Raw genomic sequence first — 20310 nt, 5'->3', positions numbered from 1 at the left:
TTCTCATTTTTTTCTTTACAAAAAACAGTAGAGTTTGAACATTAAATATCTTGTCTGTGTACCGTATTCAATTGAATGCAAGTCAAAGGATTTGCAAATAACTGCATTCTGTTTTTATTCACTTTACACTGTCCTAACTTTTTTTCCGAGTTGGGGTTGTAAAAAAAAAAAGAAGAAAAAAAATGGCCATTGGCTCTGAAATCACTTACAGCATTTGAAGCATGTATCTGTCTAATAAACACTAAAAGCAGGTAGAAATTAAAACCACACAAGCATTCGACCAGCTTGAGCGAAATCTGACTGTGTGCATTTTGAATTGGTTGGACGGTACAGATCCCTCTAGAACAGCTGCCAAAGTGTACTGTGTGTTTAGTGTTTGATGGAGATTTGTTTACTTCTGTGGTTTATTATAACTCATCTGGTGAAGGAGATGAACACCTCTGTTGCGTCTTTACAGCATGCACTACGAGCTGCAGGGGAATTATCTCTGTCAGGGATTTGTTTGTTCAGTTCATACATCATCATCATCAGTTCTGCACTGTGCGATCGAATTGTCAAACTTGTTCTTGTAGTAGGACATTTAAAATGTTTTCTGTTAACCAATTAAAATAAACGTATTGACTATGTTCTTTTTTTTTGGTCAAGTGCTCAGGGAAGCAACAATTCAAATCAAGCAGGTTTAATATGAGCAAAAATTTAAATTAGCATCTCACGGTTGTATGCCTCTGCAGGTGTAGTGAAGACAAGAGCGAAGGAATTAAATAAAAGTGATTTTGTGTATTTTTTAGCAAAATGGAAGTTGTCACTATATTGACATGTGAGTGCAGTGAGAAACGTGCAGTCTTCACTTGAGGAGAGGACTGACAGAGAGCTGAACATTCTGATGCCACTGTAAGTTTTACCTATATAAAATGTCAATACCCCATCATTTTATCCTATTTGTGTGGAATGATATCATAATTAGTGTATTATAGTCAAAAAAAAAACAAAAACATTGTGAAGTCACACTGACATTTGACAACCAAAATCTAGTCAGTTCAGGATGTTTGTGCCAAATTTAAAGAAATTCCCTCGAGGTGTTCTTCAGATATCATGTTCACGAGACTGGGATGGTCATGGGGTTGCAGTTACCTTGAAATAGGACCATCACCAAAATCTGTTGAGTTCAATCTAAAGTCAGGGTGGACACTTAGGCCAAATTTGAAGAAGTTCCCACAAGGTATTCTTAAGCTCACGTCCATGAGAACAGGACAGACTTGACATCACAGTGACTCTGAACTTTGAATATTGTCCACCAAAATCTCATTAGTTAATCCTCAAGTCTGAATGGATGTCGGTACCACATTTGAAGCAATTATCTCAAGGTGTTCTTCATATATATTATTTATAGAATGGGAAGGACATTCGGTCAACCTGATAACGTAATGCCTTCGGCGACAGCTGTCACCAGCCTGGGGGCATTAAAAAAAGCAAACATCCATGTCATTTGCATTTGGTTGAATAAAACAACAGGACACGCACAGGCCCAGTCTGAACACTTTAATGTGAACACAGAAGATCAGTAAACTGTAGGTAATACAAGTAGCACACATAGAGTCAAACCCAACCCCACAGAGAGACTCATCAGCCCATGATACATGAAGCTGTGGAAACAGACTTCATTCACATACTTATGGAGTGTATAAAAAAGCTAACACTTTTGATATGGCAGGATGTGTTACCTATCGATGTCTGGCTGGGGGACTGATGTCTCTGTACTGGTTCAAAAGTCAATTACAGTCGACGTTTCACCTCACTGATGTTGAGCGCAGAGTGCCGCCGAGTCAGCAGCAGCGTGTGGGTGTAAGAGACTGGAGGCACAGTCAGCATTGGTAATTTTTAAACTTGAGTGATACAAGGTGAGCGGTTTAACGGTCCTTGTGTTTGGACACACTGGAAATATGGCCTCAGGGACCAGAGGGGACACCGGGTGCCAAAAAACCATTAGAACAACCTGGACTTGTATTTACAGTTTTTGTAAATGATCTAAAAAAAGTTAATTTAACTGATATTTAGAAAACTACAAGTACTGCAATGAAGATGCATTTGTAAATAGAGATAATATGATCAACATCAACATGTAATGGTTTTTATGAATCATCAAACCTGAAATAAAGGTGTTAAAAGTCCATAGTCCTGATGCTCTGGCCATGTATTACAAGTATTGTTAAAAACAGGCTCACATGATGGTCTGGCAAATATAATCTGAAGGCAAACGGCTCAACTGGGTCATCTAGGGCTTTTCTAAGGGTTCTTGTTAAGGCCACATGGCTGCTAAATACACTGCCAAAATACCCTGATCAGGAGAGGAGCAGCCACACCTAAAGTCAGGGGTCATATTAAGGGGTTAGAGGTAATTTTGTTTCTCCCCCGTCCTCTTAGCAGGCTGTGCAGGGTGCTGAATCATTTGAAAGAGAGGTAGCCTGAATTCCAAATAATTTACCAAGACCCTGCTCCAAAAAATCTGCTCAAAGGCTTTAGGAGGGCTGCCTCCATGAGTTGTGTCCAGCAATGATTGCTCAATGACCGTACAGTGGCCACGTCCATACAGCACTACTTCTTCCTGTACAGTGCTTTCAAAAGGCAGATCACGGTAATAGTACAAAAGAATCTGAAAAATAGAGAAGAGGGAAGGAAAGAAAGCAGGAAAATGGGCAGAGGGAATCATATAGTTCATCACTTTTCAAAGAGCAGTGAACAGATTTTTTTTTTTTTACTTATTTTTCTTTTATACAATAAAATGCAAAATCTGGATTGTGCACATTGTTTGCTTTCTCCATTTTAAAGATTTAATACTTAACAGAAGGGCGGGCGCAAACAAATGAAGCGTTAACAAATTGGAGGAATGATGAAGTGATCGAAATTTTAGAAAAGAAATGGGGACCGTAAGAGTGGGTGTCAAAGGACGGAGAGAGCAAAAGCTTAAATCACCACATCCAGACAGAAATAACAGAATGACAGCAAGCAGAGGAAGACATTGATGGAGGATGGCGTGAAAGAAATCAGTCTTTCCAGTCTTTCTTGATATTAAGGGTCCACTCCCAGGAGAGATGATCGTGTTTGTCATCGTCGGTGAACTTGGACTTGACGGTGTAGGTGCCGCGGGCCAGCATCCCTTTGGGCGACTCCTCCATGGTGGTGAGGAACTCATACTCCTCGGCTGGTCTGGGGCCGTAGCTGCCGACCATGTAGTCCGACTTGTCGACTGTAGATTAGAGAGGGAGGAAAAAGGAGATGTAGAAGCTTATTGAAGATGTGCACATCCTCAAGTCCAGATTTAGCAAAAGTAAATAAAAGTACTAAATTTACTGCCTCATAAATAGCTTATTACAGAGTGGAAATTCACCACACCACCCCCTTGAATTATAAAGCTCTAGCTGTGGTTTTGAGTTTTGAAGTACTGTATTCCAAATAGCAAAAACGATGTCTGAAACGAGTCTGTTTCTGTAAATGTACAAACTAATCAAATCTGGATGGGTTTTCTTTGGAGCAGGTCAAATGCAGATAGAACGTTCTAATCCTAAGAACTCATTTTCTGCTGGAGTCATGAGTTTCTATCTGGCAAAACATGAAAACAAGCAGTGATTTTCATTTTTAGTGTATAGTGTATAATGTTTTTAGTGTTGTAACAGTGTTTACAAGTATAAGAAAGAATAATTTCTATCACATTTTTATGAGTTTTTTTTTCTTATTATGTATATGGTTAGTATTTATTTTTCTGATCAAAATCATAAATACTCAGGCTCAGGGAGGCTGCAGGAACACTGCAGGAGTGCAAGACAAGTGCAAGATTGTCATTTGAATACAACAAGCATCAATTAGTGCTACTTAGTGCTAATGAGAGAAGAGCTGACTGTCTGCCAAACCCATTAAAATATAGCTCAATTTAGCAGTTATGAACATTTACTCCTTACAAAAGATTGTTAATGATTTTTTATGCCTCATAATCAGGAACCAACTCATTCGGCAAACACTGAGCATTAATTTGAACTCTAATTAACATGAACTGGGCAAACTAAAACAATTTTTTCAGCCTGGAACAGAAATTCTAAGAGGACACCGGCTGTGGTGTTTCTGTCTGAGTAGCGACAATTTCAATTTGGTATGTTTCCTTAATTTCTGATTATATTTCATGGTCATTTTATGATTTATTACATAAAATATATAACAGATTTCTCCTTTAAGCTTAGCTAACAGGCAGCTGGCTGTAGTTTCATATTTACTGTGCAGACACTAATGGTATTGATCTTTTCTTTTTTTTTTTTATTTAAGTGGAGTGAAGAGTTAAAGATTGAAAATCTGTTCTTCAAGAGAGTCCAGGCCATGGACAGTAGAAGCAGCAGCAGCTAACCTGCATTCTTTCTAATGACCAGCAGAGGGCAAATCCACTGATTGCACAAAGAAGATTATTTTGAGTTTTATGAGAAAATGACCCTCAATAACCTCAATAAACAGTTTCCTGATGAGGTTATGGTTTCAGTCCCTAGTTTCAAGTTTTCTCCTACAGAGCTTGATGTTCATTTAGTAAATTCTGGTCCTACTGAGAGTAAAATGGACCCTAAACCAGGGTCTGCTTTAGGGCGAGGTTACCGTGTGATTGACAGATCATTCACAATATGTCTGTTCAGTCAACACAAACGGCTCATGAAACTCAGATCAACTGTCCAACTGGAAAAAACTGAGCCAATATGGATCAATATTCTGCTGCTTCATCACTTATTTCTCACTTAACGTCACCCACCAGCTCCTCACGCTCGTCTGTTCTGTGCATGCTCTGGTTCCAAAAAACCAAGATGGTAACCTGTGTGATGCCGGACTCGAGGCTTCAAAACGCTAGTCTACAAACCAATGGGTCAAACCACTGTGGCTATAAGATTTTTTTTTTTTATTTCTGTCCATTTATTCTTTGTATTGTGTGATTTTTTTTTAAATATGTGTGACTACAAGCACCATTTGAGGATGGTCCAACTGCAATTTCATTGTGCCTGCACAATGACAATAAAGTTCTTGAATTTTGAATCTGTCCTCTTATTTTACAGTCAATACTCCTGGCCAACGCAGTCAGCAGTGCACATAGCACTATTATACACATCAGGCAAGCATAAGACAAAATACAACAAAGAACAAATGACAGAATTATAAGATATCAAAACAATATTCAAATCATCTGCAGCCAGATGTATCTGCTTCCAATAATCACTTTGAAAGTGATACAAAGACAGGGAATAAGTGCATTTGCTGAAGTATAGAAGTATTCCTTTCAGTCAGAGGATGCTACTTTACATTTCCATGTCAAAAATCCACTTAAGGAATTGTAGAGATAAAATGAAATCATTGCCTTACCCCTTACTCCTTTCCTGAATGACTGCTGAATGTACTTCAGGCCCGACACAATCTCCTTGTTGACCTGCAAATGGCAACATGTATTACATCCTGCTCGACAGTTTCCCATGACAAAGATAGTTTGACATGACATCTGCATGCCTTCAACAGTCTGAGACAACAAACACAGAGGAGACCTGGGACAGGACTGGCTAATAAAATTGTGTATCAGCAACAGACACTTCATAAATAAGATAACTGTTCAATAAAATATCCCTGGCTCATTAACAGCCTAACATATGTCTTGATAATGAAGCATCAACAGCCAATCATGTAGTGTTGCGTCATAGACATGTGACAACGTTGCTTTTATTTATAACCAGAATTTTAAACTGTGATTAACAAAAACAACACTTGATACCTCTTTCAATACCACAGCAAAAATGAAAAAAAAAAGTCCTAGGCACACAAAAAAAGATTTTTTTTTTTAAAGAAATTATCAACCTGCACACAGTGCTGCTACAGAAAAAGTTACTGGACAGTGTCTGCAGGCCATATTTCAGACTGGACATTAAAAGACTAAACTCAGGTCTTGAATGAGCACTTAGATCATTATTTCTAGCTTTGATACTTTGATACCATATATTGTATTGTTTTACACATGTGGCACTGAAAAAGTACAGGAGTATCGATACTTTTAACAACATTAGTGTGGAGTGAGAGAATGTGCACAGACTGTAAGGAAAAAGAGGACGGTCAACTGGCGGTGTTTTCTGTTGACTCTATTATCTGTGTGCCTTTGTAAATAAAGTGGTTAATTGAACCTTTTTTCTGCTGGTCTTCATTAAAAATAGGTCATTAGATATGATCAGTACTTATCAATTGAATGAAATTTATTGTGATAAATCTTTCAGGTCTATATCATCCAGCCCTCTCCTGGGATCAACAAAACCTGGACTCTCACCTTGAAGTTGATCTTCATTTTGTATTCGACTCCCTCCTTCAGTACGAATGGGGTCTTCTTGAAGGCATCCAGGTCCCCTGTTAGGGAAGATGACGCAGCATGAAACCAAAGACCGTCAAGCTGTTTAATATCAGATCAATTTGAAGCACCACGCAAGCATTTTACCCTAAAAGAAACGGCAGGTTAATGAAGAGATTTGAGGGTTTAGTTAAGCTAAAGAAAGAGGAAATACATGATTTTCATCAGCCTGTAGTAGTGATCCTGACCACCAGGTGGCACAGTACCTCAAGTGGGCCCAGCTCCTGCTCTGAAGCAGCTCACAGTGACCACCAAAGGAGGGCAGGAGTGCCATCAGGAAATGGTTCATTAACCCACTTACAAAGGAATTGTGTCATTTTTAATTAGCAGACTAATGACCCAGCAGCTCACTTGGTCCATATTTACACACAAAGGCTTGGATTAATTACTGTTCATAACTGTTACGATGAGCTAATTCTTCCAGTGTGTCTGCTGTAAGTGACTACAGCTGCCTGTATGTGGGCTTCTGTGCATTCATCTTTCACATGTCAGCTGATAAATGGTCTGTTTTCACATTAAAAGAAAACCAGCGCTGGGGTTTTGAAATGCTCCACTCACCTGTTAGATCAAGGACCAGATTGGCTGGCGCTGAGTCACATACCAGAGTCATCCGCGTCACCTGCACGTTGGGGGTGCTGGGATCTACGACAGAGAGAAAGGTCACAGTCTTAAAAATTATGACCACAAGATCCTTCACCATAAGATCCAGAGCACTTGACAGAAATGCTGAGAGAATTCAGTGGAGCAAAAAGGGAAGTATCTCATCAAAAATACTTCGTCATTTTAACAGTTCTACTTTCAAACATACACTGGTTACAACTGATGAAGATTTATTTAATATAAAATTGGTTCTAATTGGAGTTTAGCAAAACTAGGTTTAAAATGAGTGAATGCAGATTAAAAATTGAGCAAAACTCTGTTGAACAATTAAAAGCTAATCTCGGTTTAGTAAATCCACGTTTAGTGATTTAAACTGAAATTTAATCAATATAGAGATAATTGTTTACCCAAATAAAAATAAACAGATAAAAAATAAAGTGCTGTTAGGGCCTATAGTATGTTTAAAGAGGGGGGAGAATTTCAGCTGTTCTGTATTCCTTAAAACATTTAATTGTTTGCTCAGTAGCTAAAGTAGCTGGAAACACTACTGCGCATATTCAGTGGGTCATCTAACCAGGAACTAAACCCAGAAGCTTGAAAACTTTTTCAACTTACGAGCCAGGAGGGCACCTCTCATTGGACTGAATAGGCCTCATCTTTGCGATCACTATTCAGTTCATTATAATACATCTATGATGATTACATTATTTGCTCCCTCGCTAAAAACATGGTTGACCCAGTTAGCCAACTCATGATGGATCAGAACTATTTTGCTCAATCCATGTCAAAAAGGCAGCCATTTTAAAAGTTCAACCTCAGGAGTAAGTTTAAAATTAATACTAGATCACAGTTTAAATTAAAGGTCAAAGTTCTGGTGCAACAGAATTAAATTTAATCTAGGTTTAGACTAAAAACTATGTTTAAAGGTAATTTAACTCACTAGTTAGATTCTTAAAATAGTTTGACAGATGTGATTACATTAAATTTTGAAGCTTTAATTCTAACAATAAAACACTACAGTACATTGTTCTGCTTCAGAACCTTCTGAAACCAGACAACACTACAGACATCTGTGGGAATTGTGTGGACTATCATGTCTTTTTTTCTTGTCTTTTTTTAACAATAACACAGCTCTGATGAACTCCAGGCAGTCGCCACACCTGTTTCCAAGCTCTGAGATGTTTTCACATGGGTGTCAGGATCTGCTTTAGCTCAACTATTCAAATTAATTCATTTCCCCTGATTTTTTAAATCAGTATTTCAGGAAGTGACAGTGATCAGTTAATTTGCCCGTCATCACAAAAACAAATGTTGCAAAATACATGATAGTGAGTAAGAGGATACTCATCAACGACGACACAGAACGTGTTCATAGTGCATGAATTTACTGAGTGAAAAAAAAAACTTAAATACTCTATTTTCATGCTTTATGTAAGTAATATTCTGCGATAATGATATTATTGATAATATGACAAAATACTGAAAAATATTGTTGGCTTAGAACTTACAATAGCTGCTGAGCTCTCCTGAGCTCTCCTCGTCCTTCACCAGGTGCTTCTACTTGAGGTGGTGAAATTATTTTGTTTTATTTCCCTCTTTTGCAGTTAGTTTTCTTGCACTGCTTACATATTACTGTGGTTAATTGTACCACTGATCTTTTGTGATGAAACCACTTTCACGCTACTGAAGTTGCTCCCCTCGTGGAACCAACTCCTCCACCTTAATATTGCTGCAATCATGATATAATTGCTTTTTATAATTAAAGAAGTTATGACAATTTATTGTGAATGATACAATGGCACACCCCTACGACATGCACTCATGCACTGCAGAGACCGCCTGCATTTCCCATGATGCCTACTAGTGCTGGATCGCATAAGAAAAACTAACAAAACTACTACTACTACATTTGTAATGTATCAGGACTAACAATGTTGAGAGCTTTCTCTTACAACCTGAATATCTACAAGAAAATCACGTTTAAAAGTATTCTAGCATAGTTGGTTAGTGGAAATTTAGACCCGTTTAGTTTCATACACTGGAAAGGAGCAGTAGAACCAGAAAGTGGCCCAACCCTATGACAAGTAACTGAATCGTTTTCACAACAAACAGCCGAGGTTTGATTGCCAGCACTTTTGGTAGTGCAAACACACACAGCAGAAACTTTACCAGCCGTTGGAACAAATGTTATGGATACACATATATGAAGAGGTACTTAACAGGGATCACTAACCTGCAGCTACATCCACCTTGCCCAGCAGTGCCTCCTTGTACTTGCGCAGGCTCTCGTCGTCTTTGTCCAGGTCCTGGATCTCCTGTAAACTCTTCTGGGCAGGCGGTTTGTAGTTGGGTGCATTTTCGTTTTCTTCATTGGATGCTGCAATCGCTGCCAGCTGCTCTGCAGTAGGCTCCTGCTCTGCCATTGTGTGCTAATCACAGACAGAAAGTGACAGCAGAGAGCACTGTTAGCATACAGGAAAATAAAGTAATGAGGACTGACTGCAGGAGTCCACACAACAGACCACTTCCCCTTTTACTCTTCACTTTGCTTTAATGAAATCTGACACATGTGGAACAAGACAGCACATGGTTTCTGACATCCTGTTACTGGATGATTATTACAGATCACTTATCCAGAGGGAAACTTCAGTGACCTTTGACCTGTTGGCCCTTGCAGTGTAAAGTACGAGTGCATGTAGACAGAAACTAGAGTGTTGATTTTTGCTGATGTGACTTGTTGGTTTTAGCTTTTCAAATTTGAGTATCTGGTGGTTTTCTATCTCATTTATGATAGTAAATGAAGAATCTGAAAATGTCACTTTGGTTTTTTCAATAGTGAAAATAAACAGCAGATTGATAAATACTGAAAATAATCTTTAGTTGCAGCTCTGGAGTGGAGATGGGATTTGCTTTGCAGCACTCAAAGTATGAAAACATTTGAAACATTGCACAGCAACAATTCTGTCTAGACAAGAGTGACAAGTTTAGACTGATGATCCACAGACCTTGCTGTGAATAGTTTCTTTTCCTCGTACAGAGAGACCACAGACAGCGGGCTCACTTGACAACAAAGAAATGCTCAGTAAAATAAACTGTTGATAACAAGCTTAATGTGGATTGTCACGGGTAAGTTTACTATTATTTTTGGCAAGAGTCAAGGCAGTTTTATTGTGTGTTTGTCCCTTAGACGTAACCGCACATGCGAGTGCACAAATGTACACTCTAGCAGAAATGAGAGCTGGGAGATGTCACTGGCCCTCTTAGTCCACTTGGCTGTCGAGCTGGTTTCTCTGATACGCAACAGAGGCTTGTGGTCTCAAAGCTGATGATTATCTGACCTCCAGGGCTTCTCCCTCATAAACTGCTGTCAGACTGCAGCAGTGAGACAACAGAAAAACAGCAGTGCTAATGTGGCTATCTCGATCCAGCTGCACCAACACACCAGTCACAACTGATTAGAAGTGATTCTGAACAGGGAACAGCACGAGAACATAGTGAGATCATCCTAATTTTTTAAGACCATGGAGGACGCTCCAAAACTCGATTGTAGCTCATAAAATGCTGTGGAAAAAAAATCTATTAAGCCCATCTGGTGCACATATGCTGGCCACAGCTATATGAAGCTAATCAACACCTACAAAAGCCCATGGCAGCTGGATGATGGCGCTCTCACAGCACTGTTCTGTGTGGTCTGTCCTCTTCTTGTTCTTCCTGTAATTCTTGGAGAACACTCACACACAGACACACCAGTCTAATGATGTCTGAGCTAGTACGTTCATGTCAATACAGCACTCTGCCTGATGCAGGCAAAAGTCGACGCCTGTTATTAGGAGAACTGATACTACTTAGTAGTCAAGTAGCAACCACAACAGAATTAGCTGCATTTAGTTTATTCATTACTCAATCTGATCTTTTTTTTTCCTTTTCAAACCACTGAGAAAACATTCCTCTCTGGGAACTACGCCCTCAAACTTCTCATCCTGAATATTTTTGACATTTGGATGTTGAAAGAACTCAACTTCCTGTATTTGAGAGTGAACTCGGCCAAGCATGAACACACTCTGTCAAAACTACAGAGGAGGATTTACCGCTCTGAATAAGAAAACCGTGTCCTTAAACCATGTTTAAGAGCTAGACCTGAAGATCAAAGAGTCAATTCCAGTGATGTGGCTATGTGTAAGAATACACGAGGCTCAAACTGAAATAAGAGAGTGTCCTCAATTCCCATGATACATTGGTTTGAATTTGCTATTTTATGTCCCAACACGCAAATGTTTCCTTTTGTTAGTGTTTTCCAATGTGTTCAGAACATGGTGGGTTATGGTGGTTTGTGTTTGTAATTTTCATTAGTGTGCTTGTTTATTGTTACACCATGAATGAGGTGGATATTACATTCCTTCACTCAAGCGGTATTTTCATACTGGAATTTGGATTGCAAAGTCCTTGTATAATATGCTAATGAGGAGTAGATGCAAAAAGAGATCAATTTAATCCTCTCATTTTTCACTACTTAGTGTAATATTTACATATAGAAAAATAGAAAACACACGGGGCTGTGGAATTAGATTGTAATGTGGATTGATGACATAAATCCAATAACCGACGAATGACTCTCAACCCAGGGTTAGTCAAAGAGGAAGACGATAGACATATAGACAAACTCCTTCTCCATTATGGATAAACAGTTAATCAAAACTTTATCAAAATTGCAATACGGCCAACTGGAGTTTTCAAATCGCAGGAGTTGCAATACTGGTTAAAATAAAATGAATGTCAAAATACCCATTTAAATCAAATAATGTTGTGCTACAGAAAAGTTCTGACTAACAGATCATACTCTACAAATTTAAAAATCATCTTTGTTTGGTATAGATCCCTGCAAAATTCACACGATATATATTTTAATAGGTTTTTCAATGAAAATGAGAAAAATGGTGTAAAAATAAAGATTCCCTCTCATATTGCAAATCACATCGCAATGTTAGTCAAAACCTTTGTGATGACGTTTTTTTCAAACTCTTTCAGTCCTATTCTCCATAAAATGAGCAATATGTAACAACTGTGAATCCAAAAACTACTGTAAAGTAGACTCAAGCAAGCAAGCTCAGGCAAACTGCAGGAACACAAGGCAGGAGCGCAAATCAAGCACAACATTGTAAGTTGATAACAAACGACGATGAGTCCTCCATTCTAAGTTCATCGGCTGTTTGTAACTATAAATTATTAAACTATAAAAAGCCCACTGCTCTGAAAAACACAAACTCTGATATCTGAATTAAGTGGCTGCCTGTCTTACTGCCTGCCAGACCCCACTAACAATGTTTCTTACTTTAATCGAATTATTTCTTATGATTCATAAACAGACACTTGCTCATTTAGCAAACATTTAGCATTAATCATTATTATTATTCAATTCATTATTATTAATCAACTCTAAAGTGAAATGGGGGAGTGGAGGACCTGTGGCAGTAGTATAGTCGTCAGAGAAGTGAGAATTTCATTTTAGCATATTTTCTTAATCTGATGACATATCATGGTCATTTTATAATTTATTATGGTAAATATATTACAGATTTCTCTATTAAAGTCTAATGATGCTAAACATGTTCTACAGAAAGTAATCCCTCTTAATATTTGTTACCTCTATTCATTCAATGTGGCATATTAGTGTTAACATACTAGTCAAAGACCACACAGGTGAGCGAACAAATCAGACAAACGCAAACAACAGCAAAACCACCAGGTAACAAACAACTGTAACCAAACGAGGCAGGCTTCATATGCTGAACACGGGTGGGTGCTCTCAGTAAAAGTAATGCCTCACACAATATTTACAATCTGAGGAGCCACAATTAATCACACTACTGCAAACAGAAACTCTGTCTCTGCATCTAACCCGCCTGTCTGCTCTGTTGTGACTGTCATATATAGTTGGGTATTAGCCAAGCAGGAACTGAGAACGCAGCACTGTTTTTCCAAATGGGGCCTCTGTGCGTCCATAAAAGCACAAATTCCTTGTCTGCCAATAGCGTGCTTTTGGCAGGTCAGCTGTGTGTGAGTGTCTCTGGTCATACAGAATGAGTGAGAGGCTTCTTGTTGCACAGGGAGACAGGAAAACAAGGCCAGATAGCACACTGATGTCGTCATATCATGCTTGAAGTATCAACCAACAGGTTGTTTTTCTCACTTCCTCTACCCAGTTCTTGTTGTGTGGGCCGCCTCCTGCAGCAAGCTGCACCATGACTGCAGCGCACCAAACTGTCAAATAAGAGGAAGTGCTGGCTCTGATTACATATACATTGGGTACAGAGCTGCACTATTCATACTTGTACAGTGCCTAAAAACACAGGGCGTATGTAGTCGTTTCTTGTGCTTCATTTAAAGTCTAAGGAGGACACAGATGCAGACCACTGCAGGGGAGGGGGGGTATGACCAGGGGAGAAATAGAGACCAAAAGAAAGTTAAATGACTATATATTATTGTTTGTGTAGGAGGAATAAACAAGTTTGCTGATGCTGTCATTGTAATATTTACTTCTCCAAAATTCAACTTGAATTCTTTTCCAAATATTGTTAATGATTAATAATAATTGTAGGGTGGGGGAGCATGAATCTGCTTTGGCTTCTGAAGTGGGGAAAACCAGAAAAAGTATGTGAATCACTGGACTACTGCACAGGTGAAAAAGTTGTATAAAGCATTTTGTGGCTCCGCAGGAGACATTGCAGCTCCCTGTTTATTTATTTATAAATTGCCTCAAACAATGTCACTTGAGTCAGCGTTGGTTGAGGTTGGAGACTACAAGTTTGAAAATGCAATGACTGTGGAGTGTGGACTTCAGACCAGTGCGAGCTTCGATACAAATGTATTTCTTTACGTCTCCGACTTGCCACGCTTTATTCTTTGGATAACCCTCTTTGCCTTGATAATGCCCCTGATCAACTCCTCTTCACGATGCATTGTTATGGTTTTGTTAAAATGCACTAAAAATATTTAGAAAGTACTGACACATAGCCCGAAATCATCTCACCAAGTTTTATACTGACAACGTCTGAAATATTTGAAATGCCATCCTGTCCCTTGTGATCACATTGCATTCACTGATGCAAAACAAACCAATATTGCTGCTGTGTTGGTAGGACAGTTGCTAAATTTGGTTGGTGCTGGACAGATGTTCAAAATGTGGCAATTAAAGATGATAATTAAAATTAGAAATGTTAATACTAATCTTTGGAATTTTATTATTAAACTCAGGTTGTGCTGATACCACTTTTTTGTTTTACAGACCAAGTAAAAGTACAAGTATCTACATGTGGGTACTTACTTAATGGAACTTATGTCATGTTGGTTCTTTAGACGTTTTATCAAATTGGTTGTGTTGAAGAACTACTTTTCATTAAGTGGCATTGGGTGTGGTTGTATTGGAATAGTTTTATGAGTATGAGCACAGGAGCACATTATCAGAGGGGTATCAGATACTTGTATCAGTGCATTGCTCATCTAAACAAAGGCAAAACATACCACTACCGTCACCCAGTGCTGCCCCCCTAAAGTATTTCACTGTCAACAACATCACATTTACCAAAATAAGGACTAACAAATAGTTTAGAAGGGCATTATACAATGTGTGCACACATCCACATCACTATGAGATGGCATCTTAACCAAGTATGAAATGGTTGATTCAGCAAATTAAAGGCTCATGCACTGAGCAAAATTGATTAGTTTTAACAATATTTACTTCACCACCCTCATAATGATGCACATTCTTTCTGGCTAGCCCTGCTCAAACAATGTGGGCTGTGGCTAACAGGTTTCATACTGAGCTGACAGGAAAAGGCCCTGTCATTGTTCAGCCTGCTGGGAGACAACACATAAACCATGAGATCATGCAAACAGACAGTGGATGTGCCATTGACTGACTCCACCTCTGTGTCCTGACCTCCACCTGGCTCAGTCCTGCAATGCAGCCCTCTCCTGCAGCAGGATAAGCTGTTTGCTTCACAGGGTTAAGCAGCGCAATTTTATAAACACAACAGGCTTGGCGGCAGTTGAGGCTTCAGATTAGGCCTGTTCCTTAGCAACACTACTGAGCAATAAGATTATAGAAAGTGGGATTACAGCTAATGAGGCATTCAGGGACAGGAGAGGGAAGTCTTTGGAGGTGTCACTGGTGACACATCAAGAGGATTCTCTGGACAGGAGTCATTAGTGTCATCGAAATGTTGCTAGGGATAATTAATCAGCAAGCTCGGTGAAAACCAGGAAAACCCTGTGGGAAATCTGTGGGAGAAAGTTTCCTTTAGGCTGCACTTCAAGATACTGACTCTCATAGACTTTTCTAGATGAGTGAATTTAAGGGAAATCAAATTTACTAGCATTGCATTTTACTAGCCTCGGGCAAGTGGCCAATCTTTATTGTTGAGCCCTGAATGATGAAAATGAATGATTTGCTTGTTTGATTTCTTATAAAAATGTTCTGGTTTGTAAATATCTCCTGATATATATTTATGACTGCCATTAAATGTAACCTTATAGCTTCTGTCTGGTGCCAGTGATCATGCAGTGCGTGCTACATGAGGAACACAGGAGGAGGAACAAAAATGTGGCAAAGCAAGAGCAACAAGTAGCCTAGCTTGTGTAATACATTGATGCACAGCAAATCTTGAGCGTAGCCCTGGTGATTACCTGCACTACAGAGAAAATAACTTCCATTCTTGCAAGGAATAAACAACTGCATTATATCACAAACTGTGTATACCGGCATCACAGAAAGCCTGCAATGAGCCGTGTTTGCCCATGATAACGCAGCAGCCATATGGCAGCCAGACATCAGAAAAACACTAAATCTGACAAGAGCTTTCTAGTTTGACCACAACCACTGCCATCAGGTACAGCAGAGCGACTTTTACTGATAGTTTGAGAAGTGGAAGTCTTACAGCTGATGATGGCTACTCTAAATTACAGTTACTTGGAAGACAGCACCCTTTTAACTCAAAGACAAAAACAGGACATGAGTGTAGCCTCACTAAAAGAGGATTGGCAACCTTTGTGAGGTGACATTTAGCTCTTAGCTTAACTCCCTATTGAAGATATCACCCACAGATCTATGGCTGCTTTGATCTCTGCTTTCTGTTGGTCTCTCTGATGCAACACCAAGTCTGATAGACCTTTGCATTTGTCCCTTTTATCTACACAATTTCTCTACACTTCAGTGTAAGGATACACAATAAATATCTGGGTCAATACTCATTACTCTGAACATGACATTGCTGTTGATAAATATTGGCTATAATTAATATCTGATTTAGCTGGTTTTGTCAAAGTATTTAATTTGAATTCTTAGGCAAAATGCTCCACAAAAGTATATTTAACGAAAAATAGAAATGCTACACCTTTTTTACTCAATCTTTTTACTTAATCTTTTGTGCACACAACAGATTTAAGTCTTTAAAATGTCGTTCACAAATGTGTTAAAATCCCTGTTAGTGAGCACTTCTCCTTTGCCAAGACAATTCATCAACCTGACAGGTGGGACATTTAGAGATGCTGATTTAACAGCAGGATTATTGAATGCCTCAGCGTTCATGTTTCATGCGAGCTTTGGTGAGGCTCTGGAGGAAGAGCTGTCAGCAGCAATCTTAGCGGCCATGCAAACGAGATGCTGTTGGCTGTTGTTATGGCACTCATATTTTTTGGAAACTTGACAAACCTTGAACAGCGACCCTGAACTGCAGAAGCTTCTTGGATCAGAGGCGCAATGTCATCAAGAACCTAAGTTGCCTAATATAACCCTTAGCAAATACTGTAAATGTGCAACTCTCGATAGAGCTGAGAAGGAAGCAAAATGGTTCACTCCTTCATTATCACTTGCCTGATCAGGCTAGTAAGTTGCTAGATTTATTAGCCTTACATAGCATTTTACTTGTCCCGGGAAAGTGACAATCCTTACTGTTAAGCCCTGTCAAGTTAAATTAAATTATTTTTAAAACACAAAATGTGAAATTATCATTATCATACTGGCCATGAGAAGCAGGTAATTATTGGTTATAGGTATTGGCTGGAATAAAATCCATAATGTGCATCTCTGCTTCAGTGTATCCTTCACATGCTTTGATAAAAGCTTATCAAGTATAGGTGCAACACTCAATGAATAGACCAAAGCAAATTTAAATTTTGGCCCTGTTGATCCATCAAGTTCTTGTTAGTAACTGATTCTGCAACAGTTCTGTTGAAATTAGCACATCCCCCCCTCCCCTCATGTAGATTTGCACACCTATTTCAAGCATTTCAAAGTCAAACTCTTGCATGCAGAGCAGAAACAGTAGCCTTCTTTTCCAACCATCGCCTTAGTGCTGATTTACGTTTTAAAGTGACAGTTACCTGAGTGGAGAACAGTGCAAGTAGCACATCTGCTGTACATTGTAGAGCTGTGACAGCAAGAATTGTTATAATAAATAAATAAATAAATGAAATTACTGCACCAAATATAATATGAACTGTGCATTGTGCACCTAGACACCGCCAAGCCTTTATAATGGATGATATAGTGACTAAGTAGCACATCAGGCTGCCAGTAGGCCTTTTTTGTATGTCGAGAATTTACTGCAAACTTCCTTTTTCAGACGAGGGCTTGATGATTCATATCCTTTAGAGCGATAAACCACATGCTGCAAAGCTGAGGCACAACTCATCCTCTTAACGTTCCACCTGTGAAGCTAACTCAACCAAATCTTTTTATCTGCAATAATTCTGTAATGATAAAAATGCAAAAGGACACTGACAATAGCTAGATGTCAGATCAGTGGATAAAATCATTCTGAGTGCTACCAAGTTGAGGATGTAGCTGCACATACCAAAACTTTGAGGAAGTGTTACACCAAGAGCTGTTGGCAGAGATGATGTAATATAGAGGAACCCAAGTTTAACAGAAAGAGAGAAGGGGCTGAGTAAAACTCTGAAGTTACATAAAAATTAGACCAGGTAGAGGTTAGAAAACTTCTTGTGAGCTTGTGTTTAAGCTTTGTGGTTAAGTGGAAGGCTGTTGGTGCAAGAGCCTTTTAATAATCAAGATAATGTTTGCAGGATGTCTATCACAAAATTTGTTCAGTAAAAAAGACTAATCTGACCGGAAACAAAATGAGCAACAAGAGAGGTGGCTGTGGGGGAGGAGGGAGTGGACGAAACAAAACATGACTCTATCCCAGGAAGAACCAGGAACAAATAGGAAGCTTTAAAAATAGCCAGTGAGAAATCCCTGCGTGCAGCAGCAGGAAGCTGCGAGTGAATGGGATAGCCAAGGTGCCAGCTGAAAGGTCAGGGCTTATTCCCCTGCTCTGGAGGAGTTTCAGCGACATGCCCAGATTCAGTCTGCGTCCCTGGGCAACAGCCTCGGTGGAAGAAGCGGACTCCTCACCATGCAGAACCACAGCTCTGTAATGGTTTGATTTCAAGGGTTGCGACAATCTGATGTTTCAGGTGGTGTGAACATGCAAATTCAACCGACTCAGGACTTGAATGCAAAAATATGAGATAAAAAAAGCATGGTCTCTGTGTTTCTGAAGGCTGCTGTTGAGGCTGAGGAAGGCTATATTCAGCCTGAGGAGGACCATTCAATGTGAGAAAGAAAGGTTAATCATTACTAGCTCACACTGAGCTAAAACAACACGACTGACATGATTCATCACCGTAGGCTTAAAGAGGTCGCTGAAATTGTACAATACAGATGGAGTTGACTCAGAAAAGACTAAGAGGAGCAATCTGTAATATATTTACTGTAATAAATCCTTAAACCTTCTAGGTTGAAATACTGGTTTCTCAGACAACACTTAAGCCACAATGTCCTCCTTTGAAATTTTCCTTTCCCACCCCATAACTTGTTTTGTAGTTTGCCCGATTCATGTGAAATAAAGTTTAAATTAATGCTGAATGTTTGGCAAACGAGTTAGTGCATTTATGAATCATAAGAAATCATTAAAAATCTTGTAGGATCAGATGTTTTTTGACAGTTAAATTGAGCTATATAGTAAAAGAGTCTGGCAGGCAGCCACTGAATTCAAACTCAAGAGTGCATATTTTCAGAGTACTGGGCTTTTGTTTTCAAGATAATGGGCTTAATGTTACACTGACGGATAATTCATGATTATAAACAGCTGATTAACTTACAGAGTAGGACTTGTCACTTTTTATTTTTTTGTTATGAACTGTTTTATTGATAAAGTGAAAAACATATAAACATACAAATGCGAATACAAACATTTTAAACCCAACTTGTCACTTTTTATGATCAAATTACAATTCCTGGGATTCCTCATGTCTAAGGCAGAGGTGGGGGAAACAACTTGCTTTGACCATAGACTGTATATTAAATATGTTTTTAACCTTTACTTTAATGCAAAGACATCCTAGTATGTGCAACATTTATACAGATCAAGTCTGTGGTTCTGACCCTTGCACTCCTGCTTGAAGTTTCCAAAAGTGGTGCAAAAGTAACTTTTTTGCTTTTTGCTGGTTCACAAAGCAAATCTTCCAGCCACTTGCACATTTTATCAGCATTTGACTGGTGCTAATGTAGCCTACAATAAAATGTCAAGGAAATACTAACAATGAAAATGCTACACACTATTTGTAGGGATGCATTCATTTTTTCAGCTTACACCTGCTTCTCATGACTGATACAAATATGATTTCACTTTTTTTTTAATTTAAGTTCTTACAACTTGTAGTTTATGTAGTTGAGGGCAAGAAGGGGTCAGATATTGTTGTACAGTTCTGAGTCTTTAAATGTTCATTTACTTTTTCTAATAAAGTTCATCAAAAGACTTACATAAGTTGGCTTTTGTAGAGCACTTTTCCATATGAAATAAAATGCTCTGATATAATCTCTCAAGTGATGCTATTATAGCCAGTATTTCATTATTGGAAAATTAAATAATAATATAAATTTCCCATCATTATTTATGTGCATCCTTAATTTTGACCCTTGCACTCTTGCTTGAGCAAGGTTGAAGCTTATAATAGCTTTGCGTAATTTAATTCTTCCCTTCCTTTAACTTCCTTTTCCTTTAATTCTTCCTTTTTAGGCCCTACTCAAGATCAACCAGACAAATAGAGACTTCAAGATGAGACATCCGGCCTCTGCTGCAGGGCCGCTCTTTTTTCAGTCTGAGATTTAGCACAAGAAAAGGTGGTGACAGAAAATGTATCATCTGAAAGGTCTTCAAGTCCTTGGTGGGGAGAAAAAAAAAGACTCCTCCAGGCCATTTATCACACACACAGAGGAAGGAAAGGGAGGATTCACGGTTTGGGTG

General features: G+C 38.8%; 1 protein-coding gene across 1 annotated transcript; it reads right to left on the bottom strand.

The window, feature by feature from the left end:
* Nucleotides 1–1524: 1524 nt before the first annotated feature.
* arhgdia (Rho GDP dissociation inhibitor (GDI) alpha) lies at nucleotides 1525–9458 on the bottom strand. The gene is made up of 5 exons (XM_084743827.1): nucleotides 9237–9458; nucleotides 6962–7045; nucleotides 6326–6402; nucleotides 5383–5446; nucleotides 1525–3244 (listed from the first exon to the last, which is right to left on the bottom strand). The coding sequence occupies exons 1-5, from the start codon at nucleotides 9424–9426 to the stop codon at nucleotides 3042–3044; spliced, it is 618 nt and encodes a 205-aa protein (XP_084599953.1). The 5' UTR covers nucleotides 9427–9458; the 3' UTR covers nucleotides 1525–3041.
* Nucleotides 9459–20310: the final 10852 nt, after the last annotated feature.

This window comes from Lutjanus erythropterus, chromosome 19 (genome assembly GCF_056507025.1).
Source record: "Lutjanus erythropterus isolate fLutEry1 chromosome 19, fLutEry1.hap2, whole genome shotgun sequence".
In the NCBI taxonomy this organism is placed as follows: Eukaryota; Metazoa; Chordata; class Actinopteri; order Lutjaniformes; family Lutjanidae; genus Lutjanus; species Lutjanus erythropterus.
This window is presented reverse-complemented; position numbering and strand designations above follow the sequence as displayed.